Source organism: Camelina sativa, chromosome 5 (assembly GCF_000633955.1).
Source record: "Camelina sativa cultivar DH55 chromosome 5, Cs, whole genome shotgun sequence".
Taxonomy (NCBI): Eukaryota; Viridiplantae; Streptophyta; class Magnoliopsida; order Brassicales; family Brassicaceae; genus Camelina; species Camelina sativa.
Window position 1 is genome coordinate 15870835 of NC_025689.1, and position 20062 is coordinate 15890896.

The 20062-nt window shown below is 35.2% G+C and overlaps 3 protein-coding genes across 5 annotated transcripts; 2 read left to right on the plus strand and 1 right to left on the minus strand.

The window, feature by feature from the left end:
• LOC104787010 (structural maintenance of chromosomes protein 3-like) lies at positions 1-8503 on the plus strand. Of its 3 annotated transcripts, none has more exons than XM_010512501.2 (28): positions 1-127; positions 362-407; positions 526-601; positions 760-798; positions 879-946; positions 1051-1122; positions 1629-1708; positions 1796-1874; positions 2011-2128; positions 2229-2404; positions 2623-2868; positions 3054-3175; positions 3445-3589; positions 3791-3963; positions 4044-4143; positions 4370-4506; positions 4619-4820; positions 5011-5098; positions 5184-5333; positions 5494-5645; positions 5758-5949; positions 6158-6341; positions 6430-6500; positions 6575-6726; positions 6926-7094; positions 7174-7320; positions 7697-7792; positions 7894-8503. In XM_010512501.2, the coding sequence occupies exons 2-28, from the start codon at positions 393-395 to the stop codon at positions 8254-8256; spliced, it is 3612 nt and encodes a 1203-aa protein (XP_010510803.1). In that variant the 5' UTR covers positions 1-127; positions 362-392; the 3' UTR covers positions 8257-8503. The 3 variants fall into 3 exon arrangements, with proteins under 3 accessions (XP_010510803.1, XP_019101493.1, XP_010510804.1); XM_019245948.1 differs by having other exon boundaries at positions 366-407; XM_010512502.2 differs by lacking the exon at positions 1-127 and adding an exon at positions 150-203 and having other exon boundaries at positions 366-407.
• LOC104787012 (abscisic-aldehyde oxidase) lies at positions 8818-14160 on the minus strand. Its single transcript, XM_010512503.2, has 9 exons — positions 13820-14160; positions 11764-13649; positions 11452-11664; positions 11135-11353; positions 10094-11062; positions 9910-10005; positions 9734-9832; positions 9457-9646; positions 8818-9213 (listed from the first exon to the last, which is right to left on the minus strand). Exons 1-9 carry the CDS (start codon positions 13944-13946, stop codon positions 8987-8989), a joined length of 4026 nt encoding a protein of 1341 aa, XP_010510805.1. The 5' UTR covers positions 13947-14160; the 3' UTR covers positions 8818-8986.
• Positions 17256-18104, plus strand: LOC104787013 (putative defensin-like protein 146). The gene is made up of 2 exons (XM_019245571.1): positions 17256-17337; positions 17876-18104. The coding sequence occupies exons 1-2, from the start codon at positions 17277-17279 to the stop codon at positions 18043-18045; spliced, it is 231 nt and encodes a 76-aa protein (XP_019101116.1). The 5' UTR covers positions 17256-17276; the 3' UTR covers positions 18046-18104.

Consider the following 20062-nt stretch of genomic DNA (forward strand, 5'->3'; position numbering starts at 1 on the left):
TTTTTTTTTTTTTGGGGGGCTGATTTTTTATTTTCCCGGTCATTTTTCTTCTACTTTGCCTCCAATTTTTTTTTTGTCTCTCTCTCAACTCAATCGTTCTCCATATGTGAACAAACTTCCTCACTAGGTAAGTTTCTGTAGATTCCGATTCCTACGGTCTTTCCTCCGTCTTCGTTTCCGCTTGGATCTATCTACTCTATTAGGAAAGTAGTAGTAAAACCCTAGAATTTCAACTTCTTAATCATCTCTTTCGTTTTTTTTCCTCATACCGAAATTAGGGTTTTGATTGCTCGTCGAGTCTAAATCTGTTGTTTATCTGCTTCGATTGACCTAATAATATCTGGGATTGGTGTTGATTTAGACAGGTTGGAGTAGCTACTGAGGGTTTCGCTATGTATATCAAGCAGGTTCGAATTTTTATTCTTTCCTCTATTATTGTTTTAATTGGAACTGATGTTCATCTGGTAAATCTCTGTTTTAATTTCTTCTTTGGGTTTTCGGATTTGATTATTATTGTGTAAAAAGGTTATAATCGAAGGATTTAAGAGTTACAAAGAGCAAGTTGCTACTGAGGATTTCAGCGACAGAGTTAATTGTGTTGGTAATGTTGTTCAGATCAGCCTTGTTCTGAGTATTTTTGTGGATCTTTAATTGTTGTATCCTTCAGTCTTCATGTTTGAATCTTTGATTTTGGAGTGTTGAACTTGTTGCTAAAATTGATGAACTGTGTTTTTTTTTTTTGTTTTTTTTTTAATGAAGTTGGGGCAAATGGGTCTGGGAAAAGCAATTTCTTCCATGGTGAGATTGAGCCTTCCTGGTGTTCTTTTGTTGTTTGCAAAATATTTGATTCTAAGTGAAATTCTTGAATTGGGATGCAGCAATTCGTTTTGTATTGAGTGACATCTTCCAAAATCTGCGGAGTGAAGATAGGCATGCATTACTCCACGTATGTCTACTTGTTTGCTGCAGGCTTCAAAGTTGCTTCGTTTGTGTGCTTTTCATGGTATTGAGATAATTTAGTTTCTAACTATGAGCCTGTTATTTGGACAGGAAGGTGCTGGTCATCAAGTTGTTTCTGCGTTTGTGGAGATTGTGTTTGATAATTCTGACAACCGGTTCCCGGTAATAACTCCCATTGCTTAAAAACTAGTTCTGTCTGAAAATCGGGATGGGATGTTTTCTTTTGTTTGTTCATGTTTGTCGTTGATGTTGGATCGTAGTATTGCCATCGACCTGTATTTCTGTCAGGTAGAAGCTGAAAAAAACTGTGTTTCTAAGCTTTAGATTAGATCCGTCATATCTTAGTCTAGTGTACAGGTTCTTTTAGGTTAATTTTTATGGCTTCATGTCAATCAGTTATATACTAAAGTTCCCTTCAAGTTCATAAAACTGTCATCAGTTTCTTGGCTATTGGGTTTCTGAAGTCCTAAATTTGTAAAGATTAGCCGCACCTAAGAACATCTGGTAGTATCAAAACATACTTGGGGTGCTATTCAAATCGAAGTTAAAACGCAAAGGCCGTTGAAAATCTTGTATTCCACCACGTACTTCTTATTTCTGAATGCAAAATAGTTCCCTAAATTGTATATTTCAGTCCTCATCATTTGTGTTTTAATTTTCTCCACTAGGTTGATAAGGAAGAAATTCGCTTGCGCCGAACAGTTGGTCTAAAGAAGGATGATTATACCTTGGATTTGAAACACATAACGTGCGCACTGTTTCTTTAAATTTGAACACTCTTTTTCCGATGCCCTATTTCGTCGATGTTTGAATATTTATCTGACACAACTTGCAGAAAAGCTGAAGTTATGAATTTATTGGAGAGTGCTGGGTTTTCTCGTTCTAATCCGTACTATGTTGTTCAACAAGGAAAGGTAAGCTCCTGCTAGAGGATATATTGTTGGATTAATCCTGTGCTGCCAAGCACAGAGAAAAGTTAATGTGGGCAAACAGATTTCTGTACAACAGCGTTCTTCATTTCAAATGCCTTATTTTTTGGTATGTTTGTAGATAGCCTCGTTAACACTGATGAAAGACGTGGAACGGCTGGATCTGCTAAAAGAGATAGGTGGTACCCGTGTTTATGAGGAGAGGCGTCGTGAGAGTTTAAAAATTATGCAGGAGACAGGCAAGTTATCAATCTGCAGTAATATTGGAATCTCTTTAATTTTCAGATGCATGCATGGCTACCTTAAAAATCTAATATTGCCAAATTACTCGTTTCCCAGGGAATAAACGGAAGCAGATTATCGAAGTTGTCCACTACTTGGATGAAAGACTAAAGGAATTGGACGAAGAGAAAGAAGAGCTCAGAAAATATCAACAACTTGACAAGCAGAGGAAATCACTGGAATACACCATTTACGAAAAAGAGCTTCACGATGCTCGGGAGAAACTGGAACAGGTCAGCCAACTATAGGCACATGTTTTGAATGTTGTCTCGTTTTTTCAGTGAACTTGATGTTACTTATGATTTTAAAATTAGATATTATTGGTCTTTCGATTGCTGTTTCGCTGAGCTCCGCCAGACTGTTTATATGCACTTCTCTAAGAAAAGGTTATTTTGTTATTCACTCATCGCTGAATTACCTTTAAAAATGGGCCTCTTCTGTCATGGTTTAGGTAGAAGTTGCACGAACTAAGGCATCGGAAGAGTCTACAAAAATGTATGATAGAGTTGAGAAGGCCCAGGACGACTCCAAGTCCTTGGATGAGTCGCTAAAAGGGCTGACGAAGGAGCTTCAGACATTATACAAGGAGAAAGAAACTGTTGAAGCTCAACAAAATGAAGCTATACAGAAGAAGACAAAGCTGGAGCTTGATGTGAAAGACTTTCAGGATCGGATTGCTGGAAATAAACAGTCTAAGGTATTACTAACTTAGTGGCAACTCATATGGTCAGAAGCTGGTACTTACTCGCCTCTGCTTAGAAATTTTGTGCAAGAAGTTTACATCATGATGGATATAAAAGTTGCATGCCTGCAAAAGAATGTCTAGTTGATTTTTTATATATGTATGGATAATGTGCACTAATGAACTACTATGGCTTTCAGAATGATGCGCTTGAGCAGCTTCATATGGTGGAAAGAGAAATGCAGGATTCTTTAAAAGAACTGGAGGCAATTAATCCTTTATATGAAAGTCAACTTGACAAGGAAAAGCAGACAACAAAAAGGTAGGCATATGTAATGTAGTGTAACACGGAAATAGCTTTGTTCATGCTGAAAATTAGTGGATTGTATGTTGCTCTAGGCCTCCTGTTTTGAGGGAAGCAATAGTATTTATTCCCTTGATAGAATACAACGATCAATTTGGGTAAAAGCTTAGGTGTTAATTAAAATGGGAAGTTCTGCTGTTTGCTTTAGTGATGTAAATTGTTTCTTTTTGGGTTTTGTTAGAGTCATCTTACATTCATAATTCTTGTGTATGGTTTTTTTCTTACAGAATCATGGAGCTGGAAAAAAAACTTAGCATTCTTTACCAGAAACAGGGCCGTGCAACTCAATTTTCAAACAAGGCTGCCCGAGACAAATGGCTCAGGAAGGAGATTGAAGATCTTAAGCGTGTTCTAGACTCAAATATGACTCAAGTGAGTTTGCATTATTAAATATGAAAGTTATATCGTAGTATAGTTTAGGTCATATGATCACATTGTTTTAAAGTTAAAAATATGTAAATGTATTCCAAATTTTCAATGACATTCGGATTTTTGTATAGTTTCATCTTTTGCAGTGAATATATGGAATTTGATGGGTGTGATTGGTGATCTAACATGTTGATTCTATTGTAGGAGAAAAGACTTCATGATGAAATTCTTCGCCTCAATACTGATTTGACAGAGCGTGATGGACTCATCAAGAAACATGAAGTTGAAATTAGTGAACTGGGATCTCACATTTCCAAGTCCCATGAACTATTCAATATTAAAAAGAGGGAGAGAGATGAAGAACAGAGAATTAGAAAGTAGGATTTGCTTCCATTTTAAATACCTGTAAGAAAGTAGAAATTTTTATTTTTGATATAACAAGATATATGTTAACCAGGGAAAAATGGGGAGAAGAAAGTCAACTATCTTCTGAAATTGAGAAGTTGAAAATGGAACTTGAACGGGCAAAGAAAAACCTCGAGCATGCAACTCCAGGAGTAAGTGTTAGGTTTTGGTATCACTTTTCTTGTTGCTGACAGTAATATGGAGGGGAAAATGTTGACTGTTTAGGAGCACTGTATGAATTAGATCCATCCAAGTCCTTTCGGCATAGTTAGAAGTTAGACGAGCAATGTGCTAACCTTACATCTCTACCGAGCTGATGTAATTTAATGGCCATTGTCAATTTTCGTTTCTGTTGACTAAGCCCATTTATTTTCTCAGGATGTTAGGCGAGGGCTGCACACTATTCGACGGTATGTCGAAGAGTATAGGATCAATGGATTTTTTGGTCCACTTGTTGAGTTGTTTGATTGCGATGAAAAGTTTTTCACTGCAGTTGAAGTCACTGCAGGAAACAGGTATGCGGGAAACCTGCTGATATTTACCTCACAGCTACAATTATCGTACTATTCGCTATGTGACTATTTTTTCCTTATGATCTGCTCTTGTCATCTCTTGTTCCATGACCAGCCTGTTTCACGTGGTAGTTGAGAATGATGATATTTCAACCAAGTTAATCAGACACCTGAATTCTATAAAGGGTGGTCGACTGACCTTCTTACCTCTAAATCGGGTAAAGGCGCCTCATGTAAACTTTCCACAAGATTCTGCTGCAATACCACTGCTGAGAAAGTTAAAGTACGACTCAAAGTTTGGACCAGCATTGGCTCAGGTGTTCCTTTTGTTCTCTGTCCACTTTTTTGCCCAGCAATTTCTTGTCACCTTCGGAGCTTTGTTTGTGCCTTTCTGTTTTCACATGGCCCACTTATTTAGATGTACCTTTGATAGAATTATTTTACTTTTGTGTTTTATACTTTTGTGTTTATGTTAATGTCATTATATTGTAATGTGTCTTGCTGTAGGTTTTTGGTAGAACTGTGGTATGTAAAGATCTGAATGTAGCAACAAGAGTTGCTAAGAGTCATGTCCTCGATTGCATAACTATGGAAGGTTGAAACTGTAATTGCATTTGTATTCACTTTACATTCTATTCAACATGTATTTGGTATCTGAAGGTTATGGTGTACCATTACAGGTGACCAGGTGAGCAAAAAGGGTGGTATGACTGGTGGATTCTATGACCACAGGCGGTCAAAATTAAGATTCATGAATACTATAATACAAAATACAAAGTCTATAAATGCGAAGGTGACAGAACTGGAGGATGTTAAAAGGCAGCTTGATGATATCCTTTCCATAACTGACTTTGGCATTTTTGTTTTTGCATTTTTGTTTTTTGATGAACTATCGTATTGTTCATTGATGAGTGTTGAGTATGTGTTTATTTATTTTAATTTTCCATGTCAATAGTTCCCCATTCACAGCGTTTACTTAACATGTCTCACTGATAGATCAGCATATTACACAGTATGTTACTGAGCAGCAGAGACTTGAAGCAGACTGGACGCACAGCAAATTACAGGTGGAGCAACTTAAGCAAGAGATAGCTAACGCAAAGAAGCAGAAAGATGATATATATAAAGCTCTTGAAAATAAGGTGCCATTCTTCTATGCCTCTAGTCTTTCAATTCATTTTTTAAAGTGGCCATCAGTGCTAATTATATCGTACATCCATATTGTAAATACTAAATTTCTTCATCTGTTTGCAGGAGAAATCACTAGGTGATATTAGAACACAAATTGATCAGCTTAGATCCAGCATGGCTATGAAGGAAGCTGAAATGGGAACAGAACTTGTGGATCACCTAACACCAGAAGAAAGGGAGCAGTTGTCACGATTAAACCCCGAAATTAAGGATCTTAAGGAAAAGAATATTGCTTACACGACGGATCGCATTGAGGTTGGCATTTAAAAATAAAGTTTGAATGTTGCTTTTGTTTTAGATTGACGTCTGATTTGCGTGCAATTTTTTGTTTAAACGAGTCTGATTTATGTGCTTTTACATTTTTTGAATAAGTGTGCTTTTATTTCGTCAGAGTAAGTCCTGATTTATGTGTATTTCTTATTTTTGTCATAAGTCTGATTTGTCTGCTTTTCATCACACACAGAGGGAGACAAGAAAAGCAGAGTTGGAGGCTAATTTGGCTACCAACTTAAAGAGGAGAATAAATGAGTTACAGGCTACTATAGCTTCCATCGACGATGATAGTTTGCCTAGTTCAGCTACCTTAAATGCACAAGAACTTGATGATGCAAACAATTTGGTTAATGAGGCCGCAAAAGAGCTTAAAAGTGGGTCCCAAACATTCTGATCTATCTTGCTTGATCTTGGTCTTTTACTATTCGGACGAGTTCACTCACTGCCATTTTCTGTTTTTAGGTCTTTGTGACAGCATTGACGAGAAGACGAAGCAAGTCAAGAAAATTAAAGATGAGAAAGCAAAGCTAAAGGTAGTATATTCTGTAAGTTAAGAGACTGGCCTCTGTATAGTATCTGTGACCAAAACAAATTCTTGTTCTCTCAGATATTGGAAGATGACTGTAAGGGGACACTGCAAGATGTAGATAAAAAGTTAGAGGAACTATTTAGCCTTCGCAACACACTCCTTGCTAAGCAAGATGAGTATACAAAGAAGATTAGGGGATTGGGTCCATTGTCGTCTGACGCTTTTGACACGTATGTTTGCTTCATCTCTTCTATATTGGTCATCATTCGGCCAGTTCGGCTCTCTTAGTTTAGTTGGAACTTTTACAGTTATACTGTCCTTAATTTCCATTTATCTTGTCCAATTAGTTATTAGCTGTCATGGGCGGATCCGTCCTGAGATTTTTGCCCTAGGAGTTCTATAATATGTAATAGAGATGAAAATTTATAGGTATAAACGAAAAAATATCAAGGAGCTGCAGAAGATGCTACACCGGTGCAGTGAACAGCTGCAACAATTCAGCCATGTAAACAAGAAGGCGCTTGATCAATATGTAAATTTCACAGAACAGAGAGAAGAACTCCAGAATCGGCAAGCAGAGCTTGATGCAGGAGATGAGGTAGCTAATGGAGGTTTCATACTCTGCCAAACTGTATTTAGAAAGTAGAGCTTGACTGACAAATATGACGGTTCTGCAGAAAATTAAAGAACTGATAACAGTTCTGGATCAGCGGAAAGACGAATCGATAGAACGTACTTTCAAAGGGGTTGCACGTCACTTCAAGGAGGTATTCTCTGAGCTTGTGCAAGGTGGATATGGTCAGCTTCTCATAAAGAGATTAAAGGCATGTTTCTACATCCTTTTCCTCGAAAAAACCTTTTTCATCTATGTCCTTCGTTTACCTTTAAATCCCTTGTGTGCTTTTTCATTATCAAAATGGTTTTACTAAATTCCAGAGTACAATTGAACGAGATAAATTTGGTGTTCTGCTAAACCATGTGCAGAGGTCTTTTAGTGAGCCTTAAGTGTGGGAGTATATCCCTGGTATTATTGTTTATTCTTCATCTTGAGAACCTTTGTCTCCACCAAGGAATTACATAAAACTTCCAGTAGAATCTGCACTGTTGTCGTTTGGATGATGCTTGCCTCTATGTAAAAGCTTGTGTGATTTCTTGACTTACTAGTTGGGTGGAGATGATACATTTTGCGTACATATTCAGGATCGTGATCATGAAGATGAAGATGATGACGATGATGGAAGTCGTAAAACTGATGCAGAGGGAAGGCTTGAGAAGTACCTTGGTGTAAGAGTGAAGGTACAGAAAGACTTATTGACATTACATTACATAAAAAGAAAGGTATATAATTATCATTGGTCTAGCTTTCGGGCTGATCGTAGTTGTCACTTGTTTGGTAGGTGTCATTTACTGGTCAAGGAGAGACACAAGCAATGAAACAATTGTCAGGAGGCCAAAAAACCGTTGTTGCTCTTGCACTAATCTTTGCCATCCAGCGATGTGACCCTGCACCATTCTATCTGTTTGATGAGATTGATGCGGCACTTGATCCTCAGTATCGAACCGCTGTGGGCAACTTGATTCGTCGTCTAGCTGATAAATATGGCACTCAGTTCATAACCACGACTTTCCGTCCTGAGCTTGTGAGAGTAGCGGATAAGATATATGGAGTCTTTCATAAGAACAGAGTGAGTATCGTGAATGTTATTTCAAAGGATCAGGCATTGGACTTCATCGAGAAAGACCAATCCCACGATACCTGATCAAGTCTTTTAAAGTTGGTTAATACTTTTCAGTACTCGACTACTCTCTTCTGAGAGCTTCCGTGACACTTGTTTAAAGTGGGTTAACACTTTTATCAGGTTTGCTTCTAGGAATATAATATATCTAATGTGCAGTTCAGGTTGTATAATCATAAGTACTAAGAATAACGGTTTTCTTATCGATGCTGACTGATACCTTTCTAGCTTTGATGGATTTATATGGTAATATCTAGATAGTTTAATATCTTTTTTCTATATATAACTTCTAGCCATAACCGAACTTAACCTTTTCTGTAATTCTTCCAGAGGTTTTGATATTGATCCTGATATTAAAGCTCTTAAACCGAGCCAAATAAACCGAATGCCCAAGGCTATAAACTTTCAAAAGGAGATTAATGACCTCAAAGCAAAACATAGATTTACAATGGGATACACACACACTCTAACTGGAGTAAATTTGGAGAATGGACACTTTTTATGAAAGTGGTTAGAGGTATGGGCAGTTCACTATTTATAATTAGAGATATAGGCATGTAATGTGAGTGTAACTATATTGACATGTAAGACTTTAATATTGATTTCTTGATTTTAATTTGAAATTTTAAGGCTTTGGTTATGCACAACGATGCACAGAAACAACTATTTTAGCCTGTATAGGAAATCTAAATGACAACTTTGGAATGTGCAACACTGTAAAATTTTGCAGCAACGAGAGTTTTGCTTGCCTATATTATCCGAGGATCTTCCCTTGTAAGTATCTCTCTACACTATACAATCCGCAAAGAGATTTCACCACAGGCATAGTCGCTGGAACCGGTAACTCAAAATCCGTACCAGACTCATCTCTGTTCCCATCGTGGCAGTTCCATGAAAGGGACTGTTTCCTAGCTTCCCTAATGGCTGATCTCGTCGCACAATGAACAGAAGCCGCCATAAGCATAGGTGGCTCACCCGAGGCTGTTGATCAGAATGAAGAAGTTGTTTGAGTATTAAAGTAGTGACTCCCAAATTCAGTATGGAGCAACATTAAAGATAACACTTGTACATGAACGTTGTTGTAAATCCCTGTCTCTATTATAATATTAATTCTAAAATCATAATCAAATATCTCAAAAAATAGTTTTATGTCACTCGGTACGTGAACACCAAGTGATAATTTTGATAAGAATATAACAATTTGAAATGAAAATCATAGTGTACCTTTGGAGGAGAGAACGCGGTCTTTGTGATGACCAGAGTTGACAATCTCGACGTTGAAGTGTTTCGGGATTGTGTCCACAGTAGGAATTTTGTAGTCCCAAGTGCCTTGTTGCACCACAAGTCCCTTTTCATCAGTAGTGTACTCTTCCATCATGAAGAACCCGATGCCTTGAACAAACGCTCCTTCGATCTTTTTCACAAACCATTCATTGTTTTTTACTTAGCACAATAAAATGACTAGAAGGAAAACATGCAGAGCTAACTAATTATTAATTACCTGTCCTAAATCAACTGCAGGATTAAGACTTTTCCCACTGTCGTAAATGATATCAGATCGTAAAATCTCTGTCTTTCCTGTCACAAGGTCCACTTCCACCTGCAAGTAGAAACAGATTATTGTTTGATTGATATTCAAAGTTTTTAAAAGAATAGTTTTTTGCCATAATGACTTGCCTCGCTGACTCCAACGCCATAGTTGAGGTATTCCATGGACGCATACTCTGGCGTATACAGTGTACTCGCCGATAAATTAATAGACTGACCATACGCCTAATGAAAAGATAAAGCCAAACTTTAAGGGTTAGTCATGCAGAATCTAACTTAGAATAAGAGTATCATAATCTACTAGGCTACCTACTTGTTGAATGAGCATGGTCCATGTCACTGAACCCGACTTCTCCATCATCATCTGATCCATTGTTGGTTTCAATCTCTCCACCAAGATAACACAGCAAAGCCTAACAGCTTCACAACTGCTCTCGGATGTTGTGCTACCAGCAGTGAAACCTCCTTGGATCATACCGAGTGTGTCGGACTGAACAACCCGTACTCTCTCCAACAGCTTATCACTTCCTTGGCATTTAACCAAACCGAGACCATAAGCAACCATCTGTTGTACTTTGGTCCACAACCCTTGCCCTAACTCAATTCCTCCAACTTCAACCACAACAGAACCATCACTCAAAATGCTCACTTTCCCCGGGGTTGGCCTCTGCATAACTTGATGGATAATAGGTACTCTAGAAATCCCTCTCTTCCTCCATACGTTACACACATTAAACTCCTTCACCATCTCAGCTCTCTCCTTGAACTTGGAAGATATCTCAAGTTTGTCCCATAATAAAGTCAATGTATACTCATCAGGATCACCAGAGATGTGCGTGTAGAATTTTCTAAGGCTTTCATAACTATGAAGGTTAATCTTTCTCACTGCATCAACGTCCATTTGAAGAGAAGTTGCTACATTCTCGATAATGGATTCCGCAATGTATGAACCTTGTACTTCCCCTGGAGCTCTCATCGCCGTTCTACTAGGGCTATTCGTCTTACAAACTTTTATGTCAAATGACAAAGCTCCCCAATCATACTTCCTTAGCGGACCCATTATATTCCGTGGCATGATTGCACTTATGTCTGGCTCAAGCCCTGCATCTATTAGCATTATAAACTCCAGTGCTGTGACCTTCCCGTCTGCTCTGAAACCAACATCGTAAGTTATTTTCATTGGATGCCTTCCTCCAGCCATTACCATATCAGTCCTGCGGTTCATATACATCTTAACAGGTCGCTGCAATTTGTATGCCCCCAGTGCACATGCTGTTGCAACCTGAGAAACATTGATTTCAATGAGAATTTATAGAAGAAAACAGCAAACATACAAAGTATGGTAAATACTTACAGGCATTGACTTTACAGCTTTACCACCAAAGCCACCTCCAACTCTTCTGGTAATGACTCGTACGTTATGCTCTTGAATGCCAAGGCATGTAGCAATTACCGAATGCACGTACTCAGGTGCTTGAGATGAACTATATACTTTCACACAGTCGTCTTCATCTGGCAAGGCAAGTGCTGTTTGTGGCTCCATATAGAAGAAGTACTGTGACCCGAGCCTCAACTGGATATGTATATATATAACCAAGTTTCAAACACACAAAAATGAGATGTAATTACAAAACTTTGGCGGTGAAAAAACGGAGTTGTGATAATAAATACCTCAGCAGAGATGATCTTTCGCTCTGCTTCTTCCATTCCTTTTAAAACATCACCTACTGGTTCAGGGTAAATCATTGGATGAACCTCGAAAAAGCTACATCTTTTCACTGCATCTTCCACTGTTAATATCGGTTCTTCTTCTATATTCTTTGTATCATACTCAACTACTGCAAGTTTTGCTGCCATGTCTGCATGTTTCTGTGTGTCTGCAACCTACAAAGCCATTATACTTTTCGATTAGTTCCGAAACGAAAGATGAGCAAGAATATAAAAAAAAAAAAGAAGAAGAGGAAACTGGAGTTGTTATGTTACCACAAGAGCAATTCTTTGACCAGCAAATTGAGTTAGTTCATCTGCAAATAAAGGTCCTGCCCCAAAAACGGTCTTGGAACCAATGTTTTGTCCTTGCTTTGGAATATCCTTAGAAGTAAGAACTGCAAAAACTCCAGTAGGAATCACATTCTCTCTGAAGTTTATGCTTTTTATCTTAGTCAAACGCTCTGTGCTATAAACGAATGCTCCATGTAAACAGTTCGGTAAAGTCGGTATATCATCAACAAAAACCGCCTCACCAGAAGCTTGTAATGCTGCTCCAACTTTGATAACTGCTTCACCAACAGGTTGATATTCATTGCTCTCTAACACTTGCTGTGAAGATGAGAGGAAGGGAAGAAGAGATTTCGCGGTTTCATTAACATGGCTGTTGCTATAATGGCCACTCTCTATCAGTGGATTGAAAAACTCGAAAAGATAACCAACAGCCAAGCTTTTTCTATACTCGAAGTGCGGAGTGTCTTTTCCAGGAACTATGATTCCTTTAAGTAAACCAACAGCTTCATACAAAACACTGTAGCTAAGTAATTTACCTGTTAAGAAACTCTCCACTTCCCTCGCCCTGATTGAATGATCACCGCCATAAGAACCAAATGCCAAAATGCATTTATCTACCGTTACACCTCTTCTTGATGGTTCTTGGCGGCGAGACACTAACGCAAAGAAAGCAGCGTTCAAATACGGCAACGCGTTTCCAATAGAGCGAGGTGCAGCTCTATAGCTTTCAAAGAGCAACTCTGTCTCATCATCACCAGAAGTAGTGCATGATGGAATCTCAACCTTTAAAAGAACGCGTTTGGAGTCTAAAACCGAAGGCAATTCAAGAAACTCATGTAGCTTAACCTTCTCTGTTTTTTTACTGCCGTTTAACATATACACCGATGCATCTACAGCGAGCAAAAGCGTTGTAATATCAGAAGGAAACTTTCTGCTTTGTGCCATTACTAAATTACCACCAATACTCCCTGAGTTCCTAATAGCATGGTTGCCAATTTTCTCCATATGAGCAGCCATTTTCTTGAAAATATATGAAGATTTGCTTTCTTCCTTCTTCAAAGCAGCAATTGCATTCGATATGGTAACAGCGGCTCCAATCTCAATCCCTTCCTCACCTTTCTTGATGATCATCATAGACATCTCCGGAATTTGACTGATATCAATATATCTATCAAACCGTTCCTCATCTTTGTAGTAACCTGTCCCAGTGTTTCCCACAACTAACTTCAAAGAGCCTAATGAATTAGCAGCTTCAGTTATGTTATGAAGATCAGCTACACTACATGGAGTTGTCCAACGATACCTCGAATGATCCAAACCATTATGAAGCTTCTTCTTCTTCTTCTTCTTCTTCTTCTTCAAGAACTCAGGGAATGTTACAAGATGTTCTTTGGGGTTATAAGGAGGCAAATTCTTCAGCATAACCTCTTTGCTTTCTCCTTTCTTCCAAAAGGAATTAAACCCCAAGTCCTCAATATCAACATCAGAAGCAAAACTCTTACAAGCATCAACGATGGGACGATAGCCAGTACATCGACAAAGATTACCCGAAACAGATTTCTCAGCTTCGGAAACAGTGAACTCATTGGAGCTATTATTATTACTACTGTCAGCATTTGAAAGAGCTGAGTAGAGAGAAATACACATCCCTGGCGTACAAAAGCCGCATTGAGAGGCATGAAACCCCGCGAATCGCTTATGAATGGGATGGAATCCTTTCTTCTTGTTTCCGAGACCTTCAGATGTTGTGATGGAACATCCATTGATACTACAGAGAAGAGTGAGACAAGAGTTTATACTACATTCTTTCACTTGATCTAACTCTGGATCATATCTTGCTAACACCACAAGACAAGCACCACACCCTCCTGCACTAACCAAGGAGATACAGAACTCAAGATTTGGATACACAAAATTGAGTCAACTTCACTAGTTCTTAGACTTAAAACATAGCACAAGACTTCAATTATAGATTGAACATATAACACTAAAAGATAGAGAGAAAAAAAAAACAGAGAAGAGAGAGAGAGAGATTTGCCTTCGCCACAGGCGAGCTTGACACTCTTGAAAGGAGTATTGAATCGCAAGAAATCGAGTACGGTAGTTGATGGATCAATAGAATCAACCTTGAATCTTTCTCCATTAACAGCAAACTCCAAATCCATTTTTTTGTTTCTGGTCGGAATCAGCAGTTATACCAAATTCTTTTCTTTTTTTTTGATAAAAAGGTAAGATTTTGGAGAGACCCAGAAAACAAGTTAGGAGCACACGAGTGGGGTATAGTGATTTGACCCAAATTTAAGAGAGAAATATAAAATGCATGAGGGAGATGTGTGACTAAAGAGTTTCATTTTAGTTTCTCTCCTATCGTTTAGTTGCGCCTCCTCTTTCACTCACGTCTCTAAAAAGTTTGAGGTTCAGACATAACTCAAAAGGCACTGTCGGTATGCCACGAGTCACTTTTCCAACATGTCGTCAGTCTTAGGTGAAAGGAATCTCTGACTTTTGGAAAAGAAATCTCAAATCTCATAAATCAACAAATCTTACCTTTTTTTTTTTTGTCGTCAACAAATCTTACCTTTTTAGAGAGTAAAACACAAATTATAATGGAATGAACGGATTTTTTTTGTTTGTTATAAAAGGAAAAAAAGAGAGTAAAACACAAATTATACAAAGTTACAAACAACATATGTATTCTTTGGCTAGAGGTGCCAATTGGTCCGTCCATGGACCATGGAGCGTGTCCAGACAATTATGTTTGGACGGTTTATAGTAAGTAGACAATGGTCCCAAATACGTTTATGTCCAATAATGAGCATATGGTCCCTCTCGTATGCCAAACAAGTAAAGCCATGAATTTGAGAGGTGATTTCTAAATCCATATGGAATTGTAAATTCTAAAAATTAAAACAGATGGATTTTGAAATAACATGTTTTATCCTTGGATTTGAATCCTTCTATTTTACACTTTCAAATCCATCTAAATCCATTTAAAACATAATGTGGATTTTGAAATCCAAAAACAAATCATTAAATGAATAACATGGGATTTGAACAAGTATTTGTAAATCATAGAACCAATAACACATAATTTTGATAAGTATTTTAAAATCAATGATTGAATAACACATGATTTTTGGTTGGATTTCCAAATTCATTAAAATCATAGAACCAATAACCCCCTCTTAGGCTTTTTGTAGAAAATAAAAATTTGGGTAAGCTTTATGTTTTGTTAATTAAATGTTTTTTCTAATGAATTTTATTAGTAAAATTTGGTAAAAATAATGTAAAACCCTCAAGGAATAAATTTATTTTTCTCTTTTTGTTGATTCACAGTTCTTATTTCCTATTATGTGAGCTTGCAGCTTGCCAAAGTCTTAGATATATACTTGATTAATCAAACCAAAGTCTTCGAAACAANAAGGTAAGATTTTGGAGAGACCCAGAAAACAAGTTAGGAGCACACGAGTGGGGTATAGTGATTTGACCCAAATTTAAGAGAGAAATATAAAATGCATGAGGGAGATGTGTGACTAAAGAGTTTCATTTTAGTTTCTCTCCTATCGTTTAGTTGCGCCTCCTCTTTCACTCACGTCTCTAAAAAGTTTGAGGTTCAGACATAACTCAAAAGGCACTGTCGGTATGCCACGAGTCACTTTTCCAACATGTCGTCAGTCTTAGGTGAAAGGAATCTCTGACTTTTGGAAAAGAAATCTCAAATCTCATAAATCAACAAATCTTACCTTTTTTTTTTTTGTCGTCAACAAATCTTACCTTTTTAGAGAGTAAAACACAAATTATAATGGAATGAACGGATTTTTTTTGTTTGTTATAAAAGGAAAAAAAGAGAGTAAAACACAAATTATACAAAGTTACAAACAACATATGTATTCTTTGGCTAGAGGTGCCAATTGGTCCGTCCATGGACCATGGAGCGTGTCCAGACAATTATGTTTGGACGGTTTATAGTAAGTAGACAATGGTCCCAAATACGTTTATGTCCAATAATGAGCATATGGTCCCTCTCGTATGCCAAACAAGTAAAGCCATGAATTTGAGAGGTGATTTCTAAATCCATATGGAATTGTAAATTCTAAAAATTAAAACAGATGGATTTTGAAATAACATGTTTTATCCTTGGATTTGAATCCTTCTATTTTACACTTTCAAATCCATCTAAATCCATTTAAAACATAATGTGGATTTTGAAATCCAAAAACAAATCATTAAATGAATAACATGGGATTTGAACAAGTATTTGTAAATCATAGAACCAATAACACATAATTTTGATAAGTATTTTAAAATCAATGATTGAATAACACATGATTTTTGGTTGGATTTCCAAATTCATTAAAATCATAGAACCAATAACCCCCTCTTAGGCTTTTTGTAGAAAATAAAAATTTGGGTAAGCTTTATGTTTTGTTAATTAAATGTTTTTTCTAATGAATTTTATTAGTAAAATTTGGTAAAAATAATGTAAAACCCTCAAGGAATAAATTTATTTTTCTCTTTTTGTTGATTCACAGTTCTTATTTCCTATTATGTGAGCTTGCAGCTTGCCAAAGTCTTAGATATATACTTGATTAATCAAACCAAAGTCTTCGAAACAAAATGTAAAACCCTAAAGGACTACACTTAGATATTTTTCCATTGAAATATATATTTTTTTACCAGATTGTGTTTTTCGCCAAATTGTAAATTAAAATTTTGGCAAAAAATTGCAAAATACCATTTTTCAACAAAACCAAAAAAAGTTGTGGAATTATATTTAATTCCAACTAAACTGTGAATTTAATGGGTTATATCCACTCGTGCACAAGAATACTCCCATTAACGGAGACATGATACTCTGAATATGCATCCCTAGAGATATTAATCAGTTGTTAATCCTTCTCTTTAGCCAACCAATCTCTACTCAGAAGATCTGCTCGTTAACCTGCTTCTAGCATTAATGGTTCTTGTGAGATGCACACAACCTCAAAGTAACTCATTCACCAACGACTTCATCTCATGTTATCATAACTCAAAGCATCATCTACCAAATAAGCATTACCAAGATGGTAAGTTATCTCCTGATCATAATCCGCCATCAACTTCATCCAGTGTATCTGCCTCAAATTGAAAATTTGATAAAATGATTGCATATAAAGAAATTATGATATATGGAAAATTAATATATGAGATTTAATATTGCACAAATGTGTGGCTATATTGTTTTTCTTTTGTGTATTTGACTGTTTCATCTAAATAGGAAACTAGGTTACGGTAAAGAATAACAATGAACGAGTCTAAAGGTTTTATATACAGAATGAGAAACAAGAAAAAAAATGTGTAAAATCGGAACTTAAGGAGATAGATTACTTAAATTAGATAAGTTTGAATGTGAGGTACATTAAACTTTTAGAAAAGTATATATTGGAGTATACTTAGTAGGTTCTTTCTTTTTTTACTTTTAAAACACCATCAATTATTCATTCATAAAATCTACGATGAAGAAGACATTCCAACTATCACTCACCATTCTAACTTTCTTCATCATTCTTGAGCTAGGTTTGTATTTACATTTAATATGCACCTTAATAAATTACATATACATTTTTCAACAGAAACTAATAATGAATATCATAATATTTCTTTAAAGTAATCTTCTTTCAACTATACAATTTCTTTAAAACATCAAATCAATTATATTATGAAAAAAAATTGTTACAAATATAACTATCATAATATGAACTGATTAAATAAACTTCCATTCTTTTTTATTAGTTATTTAGCTTTGTTTTGCATGAAAATAAGTTTCAAATTTCCAATTTTCTTCCTAATTAAATCTATATGATATTTTCCAGTTACATATATATATATATATATATATATGTATGTATACATAACTCTTATATATATATATATTTATGTAAACATAACTCTTATATTTTTAGTTATTATGTTAGGTTTTATCTAGAATAATTAATGTATCACAAAAAAATTATATTTGATATATTAAACTTTGTTACGCAAAAGTCCTTAAAACAACCTATTTTATTTTATATATAGTTACTAATATTTATGGTCTAAATACTACACAAAACAGGAGTATTGGGGAATATGCAACAAGGAAGGCAATGCTATACTAATATTCCAAACAAATCCGGAAAATGCGTTCCTGCAGAATGTGAAGCTGCGTGTACGAAGATGCACAAGGTCAGTGCAAGTATTTGCCTACCTCCTGGGAAGTGCCGCTGCTATTATTTTTGCTCTTAATTTAATTTTATGACAAAACTTGAGTTATACTGTATTCAGTCAGAAAATAATTAATAAAAATACTGATTACTGATATATACTTATAATATACCAGTAATATCTATACTATTAAAAGGGAAGCATTTTTAATAAGTATACATAGATTAAGAGATTATTACATGAAATGTCACTCAAATAAGAATAAAAATATGTCTAATTCTTGAAGCCAAACAGATAGCCACAAAATCGGAACCAAACATGTATTAATTATGTTAAGTTTGCCCAATAAATCGGTTTTAAAAAAATCTATATATAGAAAATAAAACTATTGTAACGATAATATATTGCAGATGCCATTAAAGCTAAACAAATCTACCCACATAATTAGCACACCAGAATTTAATGTAACGTATAACACAATTGAAATTATATTGTTAAGATTAGGAAAATCCAGTTTTAGAATATCTTTCTTATAAGTAAATATATAGTTAATAAGTGATCAATTTGACATTTTACACCTAAATTTCGGATAGTTAACATATGATCAATGTAGCATATTTTAAGGAGTAACGTATATAAAAGATTCCTTGATTGAACAATTAACATTAAAAACAATCAAATCTTATAGATATTTTAAGATTAGTTTTTTATCAAAACTTGACAAACCTATGAATAACGTAACCGACTATGTATCTATAAATAAGTCAATTCACAATAACTCAATACTCGAAAAAAGTCAATCACCCAAAACAGAGAGGTTCTTTATAAAAAACCTTATTTTATGTCGTCAAAATTTATTTGTTCTTTGTTTTGTTTTTAGATTGTTATATGTTTAGATGTTCTATTTATTTTCCTTTTTAGTTTATGATTATTATATATTCTCAGTTATAATTTAAATAAATAAGCTAATATTTATGATGTGTTTATGTAGGATTTAAAGTATAGTTGGAGAAGCCTATGGTGTTGTCTTCTAATTTCAGGTGGGAAGTTAAAAGTAAATCAATTAATTTACTTTCTCAGATGTATATTACCAAATTCTACTAACCTCTTACACGTATTCTTATTGTTTTTGTTGCAGGGTCAATACTTGATCACAAGTCGATTTATTGATCCATTCACAAAAAATATAAAGATTTCATAGATGTTTTCACTTAATTTGTATCTGTTTTCTTTTCAAATACTTTCTAATCCAATATTTTTATTTATTTCCAGATTGTGAATATTGGCCAAATTGAGAGAATTTATCATCAAAACATCAAACTCCATTCTTAACTCCTAATGCAGTGTATGTTTATAATGTATGGTGTTAGAAATATTGTTTTTTATTCATTTATGGTTTCTCTTATGTTTTTTAATTTTGGGTTCTAATTTTTTTTTTTATAAAAGTTATTTTTATATAAATTTTTTATAAGGAGAAGTCAGAACTGTCTTCTTATTTATGTTAATACACCTTTATGTTTAGAGAATATAATATAAGCTAATTTCTGGTGGATATTTTAATTGTGGTCATAACCTTCTAAGTAAACAAGTGTATATATGCTCTTCGCACTACAATGGTTCCAAACATCTTCAGAATCGTTTAATATTTTTTAATCGTGAAGAATTTAGAAAGAATTTACTCAGGTGATTCGTTTTCATCAATTTCACTTCATCGATTTTATATATAGAGCAAACATGCATACTTAAAATCTTTTGTCAAGGTTGGGACACAGTAATTGGAGATAAAAAAAATCGAGAATGGGAACAAAACATAAATTTTGGAAATAATTTTTTTTACTTTATTAATGTCTCAAGTTAAAAGTACAATGGAAGCATAATAGGATGTGAAAAAACTAGACGAAACCAAGAATTGTCAAAAAATGTAAATAACCACTAGAAATTTAAAAACTTTGTGATACATAATATTTAGAAATCGATGAAGCCAAAGAAGTACCAACCTATATAATCCATTAGATACCACACATTGCCATAGTAAATTAAATACATCCATATGATTTATAATAACTTCAAAAGTTTTTAGAAAATACAAGATGGACGA